General features: G+C 54.1%; 1 protein-coding gene across 1 annotated transcript in view; it reads left to right on the top strand.

The window, feature by feature from the left end:
- Nucleotides 1–1,129: 1,129 nt before the first annotated feature.
- Nucleotides 1,130–9,778, top strand: part of HSD17B12 (hydroxysteroid 17-beta dehydrogenase 12) — a 95,502-nt gene continuing 86,853 nt past the window's right edge. The window contains 3 exon segments of the mRNA XM_059819639.1: nt 1,130–1,210; nt 1,212–1,398; nt 1,401–1,574. Coding sequence (XP_059675622.1) covers nt 1,130–1,210; nt 1,212–1,398; nt 1,401–1,574 — 442 coding nt within the window.

The raw sequence follows: 9,778 nt of genomic DNA, 5'->3' as shown, positions 1-9,778 counted from the left end.
AGAGGGGTGCTTTGGTAGAGCTTGGGGATCTTCAGCGGCTGGGTTTGGCTATGACCCGTTTTCCAAGGCCGGGAGAAAGGAAAGGCAACGTGGAGAACTACGCTCCACGCAACCTGTCGTCAACAGCTCGGGTGGATGTGGATCTCCGAAAAAAAACTCATCCAGAGAAGGTTTCTTACTGCTTGTGGTGAGGTCGTCGCCAAGTGAACGGTAGGAAAGGCGTGCTTTCTAGCGGAAGATTTTGACGCGGGGAGTTGCGAGAGTCCACCTCCAGAAACAGCCGCCTCCGGACTTCTCCGGCCTTCCGGTTGAGCCGCGCGTGGCACCCACTCGCCGTGGATGTGGATTTTCCACCCTCCTTCAGCCCCTCCGGGCAGCGCACCCCCACCGCCAGCCACGTTCAGGGCTCCCACGGCCCCCGTGTCCCACCCGCCCCCGGCCGCGGGGGTGCCCCGAGCGCACGGGTGGCACAGCCCTCGCAGGTGGCTGGAGGTGGGGCAGGGGACGGCGGAGCTTTGTGCCCTTCTCCGCCCCCACGGGCAGAGCCGCCGCGGGGCGGGGGGGGGGTGTGTGTGGATTTCGGCGGGGGCTCCTACGCGCCTCCCAAGCCCGGGGGCTCCCGGCCCGTCGCGCGTGGGGCGAAGGGCAGCGGCGGAGCGAGCAGCCGACCCCGGGGGGGCTCTCGGGGTCCTGCCGGGGGAGGCGGGGTACGGCCGGGCAGGAGGGCGCTGCCAGCCCCGCGGTGGCGGTTGGGCCGTGACGCGCGGCCCCGCTGTGCCCGGGACGGACACCCCCCCCCCCGTCCCCCGCCGGGCTCCCCGGTTTGGGGGTGCGCGCCTCCACCTTCGGGGTCACTGCTCCTACGGCCCCTCCGCCCCGCCCCCCCCCCCCCAACCCACCCGTGGCGATCGCGGCGCGGGGGCGCCCCGTGGGGGAGGGCGGCGGGGGCGGGGGGGAACCGAGGGACGTATTCGGGGGGGAGGCGGAGCCTGAGCATTTTATGAATGGGCTCATATGACGTCAGTGGGGGCGGGAAGCGAGGCCCCGTCCTCCGCCAATCCTGCCAGACCCCCGGGCGGCAGGACCAATCGAAGCACGGCCCACGGTTGACGGCCGTCCCCGCCGGCCAATGGCGGCAAGAGAGCCGTGCCGACCACGTGGGGCGCAGGCCGCAAGTAGTACGGGGGCGTGTGGCCGCTCGCTCCCTGCCCCCCTCCCTTCCGGCGCGGCGGGAGCGTGGCGGGGCCGCGCGGCCCCGGGGCGGGCGGGGCCGGCCGCGTTGCCGGGTTACCCGGTGGCTGAGCGGCCCCTCAGCCAATGGCGGCGGGGCGGGGGCGGGCGCCGTGACGGCTGCGGGCCGGCGGTGGCCGGGAGGGCTCAGTCCGGCCGCGGCCGCCTCCGCAGCATGGTGGCTGCTGCCGCGCTCCCGGCCGCCGGCCTCCTCTACTGGGTGGGCGCGCTGGGCGCCCTCTACGCGGCGGCGCTGGCCTCCTACCGCCTGCTGGCCGGCCTCCGCCTCTGGGTGCTGGGCAGCGGCGCCGCCGCCGTGGGGCCGGCGCTGGGCGCCTGGGCAGGTGAGTGCGCGGCCGGCCGGGACCGCCCCCGCCGCGGCTCTTCCTCGCCCTCCGGGGCCGGGCCCCCGCGGGAGCGCGACGGACGGCGGCCTGGGCCCGGCGGGGGGCGGGCGGGCCCTCGGGGGAAGCGGGGCGGCAGCGCGAGGGGCCGGCGGGCTCCCCGCGGAAGTTGCGGGGCCGGAGGGCGCCGGGCGGGGCGGGCCGGGGGGGGGGGGGGGGGCCGGTGCTGGCGGGCGCCGGGCGGGCACGGCTCGCCTGAACTCGGGCCGCCTGGCCCGGCCCGGCCCGGCCTCCCGGGAGCGGGGCGCGCAGCCCGGCTGGGGGTCCGCGCTCCGCAGAGCGGTGCCTGCCCGAGGGGAGGCCGCGGGGAGCGCTCCCGGCGCCGGTTCCCGCGCGCGGCCGGTCGGTGGGTGCGCGCCGCCCCCTCGGTGCCGGCGGCTGGCTGGGCGCGCGCCGGCCTCGCACCTCAGCGCTGACGTCACGCCAGCCCCGTCCCCCGCCGCCCCCGGAGGAGCGGCTCTGCCCTCCGCCCGCCCGGTCCCGCGGCAGCCGGCGGAGGAGCGGCGCGGCCCCGGGGGGTGGCCGGGGGGTGTCTGCCGCCGGCGGCCGCTGCGGAGCGGGGGAGGAGGCGCGCTGGGGGCCGCGGAACCGCTTGGGCTGGAAAGGACCTTTAAGATCATCGAGTCCAACCCGAACCCCGCGGAGCCACTGACCGACGGGGCGACACTTGTGCCAGGGCCCCCCTTCCCTCCCGCCTTGAGCCCCGGGACGTGGCCGCTGGTGGCCCTTCGGAAAAGGGCCGCAGCAGGAGTGGCCGTCCCTGGTGACAGGGGTGACAGTAGCCATGGCCAGGAGGGAGCGGCCGCAGCGTTTAAGTGGCATGCCAGAAACACAGGAGCGCTGTGGAAGTGTGCCAGAGGGTATTACCGGGGGACCATCAGCGCGAGGTCGCGCTAACTTTTCTCACTTCGCCCGTTCCTGGTCACAGGAACCGCGCTGGGGCAAGAGCGTTTCTTCCGCCTCAGTCTGACGCTGCTACAGCGGCTTTTAATAATGGGGAGGAATTAGAAAGTGCTTCTCTGCCAGTGTAACAGACCGAGCCGAGAGAATTTCCAAATCCTTTCCTTGGCAGGAATGGGAAAGTCCAGGGTCTGGTTGGGAATTGATAAGGTGGGCCACAAAAATACCTGCGGACTGTAAGAGGCGTGAGTTTGAGATGAGACGATAGCTCAAAAGGCTGCCAAAGGTGCTCCCTTCCCTGGAGCGGGGCAGAAAGGCATGGGGCGCTTAGACTCTGCGGCTGCTTCTCGGTGGCAGACCTGTGGGTACAGCAGCCCCGTGACAGGCTGGTGGGTTGGAGGGCGAATGAAGGTGGTTCCCCATAACCTCTGCAAGAGCCGACACGGAACTGATACGTGAAGGCACGGTCGGGTAATCGAACGTCTGCTCGTGCGAGACACCAGTTAAACCAGCACTGCTACTGGCAGCGTAGGTAATCCCAGAGCACGGCGTGGGCCCTGCGTGCACAGGCTTGAAAGACAGCGGCAGTGCTTTGCCCAAGTTACAGCATTACGTGCAAATGATGACAGCCCGCGTCTTCCTTCCAGCTAGAGAAACGGTATGGCTGTTAAAGACAGGAGACCCAAGGCCCCTTTGACTTTCTAAGGTTGGTTTTGAATCTGTTGCTGCGTTATCACTTGCCTGCTGACCTGTGGCGCCTCACAGGAGTCTTGGCGGTTACTTTAGCTCGTTCTGCGTTGTTTCAAACATGGAAGTTGGAAGTGCTTGAGGCAAACGCCAGCTTGTCAGCTGGACCCACAAACCACAGACAACAGATCTTTCCTGGGGAGCATCCTGTGAACAGAGAACTGCGATGCGAGTGTCCTCTGTCGCTGTTTCGGACAGGCGTATGCGGCCAGCGGCTGCTCGCAAAAATTATTCTTTCTCTTTGCCGTGATCGTGATCTTCAAGGCATGGAGGAAGAGGAGCGTCAGCAGTACAGCTAAATTCCCTGCGTTTATTCCCCCTGCTCTGAAGTGGGAGCACTGCTGCAACGCCAAGGAGAGGGGAGAAATAGGACGATGCTGCCCGCTAACTCGGACCTGGGCTGCACGTGGCCGTCGTTGGCTGGCTGTTGTACGTCCTCTGCGTCCTACTGATGCAGGCGAGGTGAGGGGAGGTTTTCTCAGCCTGAATGAGCTCTGGGGCGGTTTGCCCTCAAGTGCCTTGTGGCACCAGCGATAGACTGGGGAGGCTCTCTGTTTCCTCTCCTCCTGGAAAGGAGGATGGAGGCACAGCTGCAGATATATTGGGTCACCTTGAGAATTAGCGAATTACTAAGTCATACCCGGGGAAGAAGTGTGTTTCCTCCTCTTCTGGTCTTTTAAAAACCAGTGGGTTTGATGCTAATTAGCTGCTGTGATTACTGTGACAATGCATTCTTTCTACTGCGGCTAGAAAGCAACTTTACAAAAACTGGAAAGCCCTTACAAGCCCCTTTTGTAAGGGCTCCTTACTGCCCTTGAACTCTTCTGCAGGTCTGAAACTGAGTTGCAGATTCTTTCCTTGTTTTCTTAGTGGGTTTTTGGTTGCATATATGCAATTGCTTCTGTCCATGCTCTGTCTAATTTGCTGGTATTTAGAAGGAGCGGATGTGAGGAGGAGGGACTACGTGAACCGGTAATGTGCTCTGAGAAAATTAGGTTTGTACTACTTTAAATAGCAGCTGTTTTGCCAAAAAGTTTAATTTATCTGTGGTCACGCTTGTGTGTGAAGGTCTGGATGCAGGTTTTCTGATTTCTTTTTTTTCTTCTCTCCCCGTAACTCACATCTGGCTTGGGTTTGGCTACTGTGCAGTGACGGAGGTTGGGTGGATGTTGTCCTGATGTGGGATTTGTGGGTGCATCTTGAGAGAGAATACAGTGAAAATGCCTGGGTCAGCTGCTCTGTACCTTTAGTGTGCCTTGTAAATTGGTAAGAGGAGATAAGAATAACAGCTCCCTTGCTTGGAAAACAGTTTGCTCCTGTCACGTCTGTGGTTTATTTAGCTAGAGTGCCAAGGATTCATTCCGAAATCACCAAGAATACAGCAAAGATGTGGCTAATTCCCCTGCCTTCCTCTAGGCAGGCAGATCTGTTGGCAGCGCCGGTAGCTGTGATCCGTGCTGGTATTTCCTTAGGTTGGATGAGAGTGTCCCATGGATGGTGGTGGCAGGCAGCCACCTCGCTCCTCTGCCATTGACAGTTGGGTGTAGTCTGGAGCAGGGGACCGTCTGCTGCTGTCACAGCTCCCGCTTGGAGAGCTGCCGTATCTCCCATTTTAGGAAGCCGCCTCTTTTTCAGGAAAAGATGAAATTGTTTTTCTGCCCCTTTCCCTTCAGTAACTTGGTGAAATGAAGTCAAAATCCTATGGTAATTCAGACTGGGAGGGACCTCAGGAGACCTCTTGTCCAACCTCCTGCTCAGAGCAGGGTCAGCTGTGAGATCAGACCGGTTTGGTATATGCAAATAATCCACTCTGCATATTCAAAATACACCGGTACTGCAAGTTTTAGAGCATCAGATCACTCCACCATCTAACATCTTGGTCGTGTCGGATACTTAAACTTTTCTTTCTTTTTTTCCTGGCTCAAAATTGCAAATATCTTAATGAGATATAATTTTTTTTTCCAATTTGCTGTAACTGATGTGTTAACTGGAAACAAAGTTCATTTTGACTGTGTAATTGGCCATATGACACTCCAAAGAAAAGTCCTGTTTTCTTTCAAGTCTCACAGTGGCTGAGAAAAGCGTCCGCCACTTCCCCCAGTGCCTTTGATCCAAGCATGGTTGAATAATCGCACATTTAGCGATTACAAAATGTCTGATAGCGATGACGCTTTCTCATGTGGTGAATACAGCTGTACAGTTGTATTGGGGCCAACAAATGTTTGTGAAGATGAGCTCGCCTTAATTAAGCTTCTCCTCGCAGTTTATTCACTCTCATGCAAAAATAACTAAATGTGGGCAATTTGCTCTAAATTTCTTAAAAAAGAATCTGTAAGAGGTCATTAATCAGGATGGTGCTCTCAACTGCCTCTAACTTTCTGTAATTTGGTTTTAGACAAAAACCCCTTATTCAGTCTTAAACTGTTCTTTCCCTGTGTAAATGGTTAACAGTAAGTTCTTTCATCAGCAGTGAATGCTCTCTGCCTCTTCTTGTTGGCTTCTTTTACTTAACATGGGCTACATTTGACTATGTGTAGTCCAGCATCTAAAAATAACGATTTGTACGTCAGGGCCTCTAAAGGGAGGCATGAAAAATGTATGCAACTGGGTACCAGAGCAGTGGAGTAGTTACGCAGTGGAGTAGATACAGCGGAGTAGATACGTACTTGTGTCTTTACAGTCAGGTCTTTTGAAAGCTAAGAATATGCAGGGTGATTCCCAAACTCTTCTTGACTAGGAAGTTGGGGTAATAACAAGCTCTAAATCAGCCCTTAACAATAATCTTATTAGATTAATAGGATGTGATGCTTGTAGGAGGAAGTGACAAGCTGGATTTTGTGCTTGTAAATGGTTTGAGTTAGATTCCGTCTATGAGGTTGTGCTTCCTGTGGTTCCTGGAAACAGCATCTTACAAAACAGACCCTGGTCCTTATGAAGTTCTTGGGACAACCTTAATGAAGTAAGTTGGATGATAAACTATTTTAATGACAGTTTAAGAACTCCATACAAAGGACATCGACTTTAGTGCTGACCGGGTGATAACTTGTTGATAACTTTGAGCAGCTTTCACAAGCAACGTCATTTTTCCAGCTCCTTAGCATCAAGTGAAATAGCTGTTATCTGAAGGCTTTTTTGTTTTCTGCAAAGAAGTTTCAATCCCTGTTGCACAAATGAGTGCGATCTTGCTTTGCGGGAGTTTGCCAACGTGCAACGGTGCCTGACAGACCACGTCACAAATCACTGTGCAGATTAAAACAGCCAGCTTAGTACAACGTGTGGTGAGGGTATAGTTGGGAAACGAAGGGAGTTTCAACCTCTCTTAGCCCTGCTCTCTCTGCAGGATGTGAGAGGAGAGGTTCTGTGCAACTCCCTGTTTTCCCTGCACCCGAGTGCTTGGCTGGTGTGCGTGCAGCTTTGGGGAGAGCTTTTGGTTATCTCTCGTTCTTTAGCAGAATCGTTTTATTGGGATTTATCACCTTCAGCACTTCGGATCCGTGGCGAGGGTTTTCTGGTCTTGTTCTCAATTCTGGGTGCTACACAAACACTTCTACCCTTGTATGAAATAAAGCATGGCATTCCTCAAGCCTAAAAGTAACATTAAGAACATGTAGAAACACGCCAGCTTGCTTATAACTCTTGATCATGACAGCTCAAGTCAAACTTGCAGCCTGAACTTGGAACATGTGTTGTTTTCTCGGATGGCTATTTGCAAAGTGCTTCTGAAGGGTTAATGCACTGAAACGTGGCTCTGGGAAGGATCTGGGGCAAGTGTCCTAATCCTGTCTGAACTTCCCAGAAGCGCTGTGCTGCAGTGTGTATGGCTTTTTCTTTTCCCATTTACCATGTAATGTTTCCCAGTATCCATCCTAAATTTTCTCTGGTAAAAAAAATTAGCTGTCTTCCTTCAGTCATCAATCCTACTCACAGATTGTAAGTTAGAAGACTTCTGTCAGCGTCTCCCTCCAGCCTGCTCTTTGTTGGACTAAGCAAGCGCTGCTCTTGCAGAGCAGCCTGGGAGAGGTGGGATTTCCCACCCTGGTGCTCTAGGCTCCGCAGCTTGCGCGGCATGGTACTTCAGTGGGCTGCAACTCCTTTTGAGACCTTGCAGCTCTTAGGGAGTCAGGGAGGTTCTCTAGTATAGGCTACTGCTGCTAACATATCCTCAAACCAGTTTTGCTTCCTGGGCAATATAAAGGAGTGAACAATACTCTACTGTTTTCTACAATTTTGCTGTCTTTCTGCGTATTGATTGCTTCTTTTAGGTGTTTTCCTTTGCACGTGATGTTACTGGCTGTTTAAAATGTCCGCTTAGTCGGGTTGCTCAACACTTGATGCATTAAGCGCTCCTTCTTGCACTCTCTGGTCAGAAGTGGAGAGGGAGAGCCCAGAAGTCCAGAGTCCCACCTCCGCTTCTGCTGCGTCCCTGCTGATGGGCTTCAGCACTTCGCTTCTGGCTTGCGTCAGCACTTGTTGAGACTACGTGTGTACGTGCGGGCACCGCCAACCTCAGCATCAACCAGGCTCATAATCTCCAGCTTGAGCCTTTGATTTGGTGTGAACACTTCCATCCTTCTGGGTTTTTTTGAGATGCTTTTCATTTTTCAAGTGAAATTCTGGGTGGAAGTGTTCAGTAACCCAGAGCTAATGTCACTGGGGAACTTGAATCAGAATACGAACAGGCTTTGTTGTGTTTAACTGCAGGAACAGACATGCATGTGAAGGAGAATTAAATGCCGTAGAACCGTCTCTCCACCTCCAAAAAAAGCGAATGGTGAGCAGAGGACGGATGCTGTTTGCATTAAGGTGAAAGGAATACCTGTCTCTTATAAACAGCCTGAGACGGAAATGCTTGAAAATTTGTTAGCCTGGGGGATGAATGGCTGTGTTATTTTAAGCTAGCTCGTTCTCTCAACCTTCTGTGTATTTTAAAGTAGGAATACTTGTAACGGAAACCGGTTACTTAAAGCTAGGGAATTTATGCAAGGATGTAATCTAGTGTAGTATCTTGCCCCGGTTTCTTTGTATCGCTTTTTTTGGCCAGTGTACTTCCCTGCCCTTTGGGAAGGTTACGGGTCAAGCACCTTGGTGAAAGCAAGAAAAGCCTGGCTGTGAGGAGCACAGAAGTGTCTCCAGCAAACAAGTCCAACTGGAACTGTGCCGGGTGTTGGAGCCCGCTGGGTAAATGCACTCCTGTGTAAGGAACAAGTGAGCTAGCAGGAGGTCCTGAGGGTGTGAGGGCAGAGCTGAGAGCGGGGTTTGGGGAAAACTCCAGTAGTTTCCCACCTGGGAATTATTTTTTGGTAGGTGGGTGAAACATGTTGTTGTTCTTGGTCTTATGAATATTTTAATTCCTAATCCATAGGGTTGGGACGACCATCTCTGCTACGGGAGGGATGATAGTGAGAAAATATCTTCCCTAATTATTCTAACAGAAATGCCAAATGTGATTCTTTAGGCTTGTATGTGAATGCAAATGTGGGATAAACAGTGTAGCTAGTGGGTAAAGCATCTCACGTTGTGTTGGGCTTGCATGGTTTAATCACTTGCCTAATTAGATTTAGGGTTGCTGCTTGTAACTTCAGATGACTTCTGTTGCTCACTTACTGACAGGCTTTAGGAAACCTGGGTTCCTAGAGTAAAGCAAAACGCTTTTCAGATTGAGTACATTAATACCTGAAAATGCTATAATTAGGGCTATTTGACTTCCTTTCCCTGTAGTACATTTAATTGCACAGAAGGATTCTGCCTTAAATCTATTTTTTGACTCCTGATTATTTAACCTTAACGTAGTAATTTTTTTCCAAAGCTATGTAACTTCCCAGATTCCTGGAGCTGAAGGCTAGAGCAGTACACCATCACCCTCTGGGTGAGTCATTAGCAGAGCTGAAACAGTGATCCACAATATAAGCTTCTCCAGCTGACACTGGCAAGGAGCTATATGCAAAATTTCCTACTGAGCTTTTAATTTATTCCCCTGCCCTCAGCAACAGATGGTGACACCTAAAATCCTGGGGTTTGGTTGTAGGTTTTGGAAGAAACCTCTTGTGTAGCAGTTCTTAAAACTGGAGATGTCCAGAAGCTGAGCCTCAGGGAAAACGCTGCCTGTCCCTTTGTTTCTTTTACTTCTTTTTCCATTTTTATGTCACCCTCCCTGCTTCTTTCTCTCCTGAGGGTTCTCTCGTGTTTCTCTCGTGACTCAGTTGCTTGTCCCAAAGAGGGTGGGAGATAGCTGCGTGGCTCAGGTTGAGGCATGGTCTGTGCATGTGCAGTACCTACTGTCTAGTTGATGGTACAGGATTTGGTTTTGGTTGCTTGGGGTTTTTTTTCTTGTATTTTTTCTACCTCCTTCCTATTTTATTCCTCTTAAGTAATCATGAGGCACAGTATCCTAGGAGGATGTATTGCATCAGTCATGCCAGTACCCGAGAGACAGCCGCACTTCCGCTTCTTGAGGAGCTCTGTGCTTACTGGATGAGGAAGAGCAGGGGTGAGGAGCT

This window comes from Gavia stellata, chromosome 7 (genome assembly GCF_030936135.1).
Source record: "Gavia stellata isolate bGavSte3 chromosome 7, bGavSte3.hap2, whole genome shotgun sequence".
NCBI lineage: Eukaryota > Metazoa > Chordata > Aves > Gaviiformes > Gaviidae > Gavia > Gavia stellata.
This window is presented reverse-complemented; position numbering and strand designations above follow the sequence as displayed.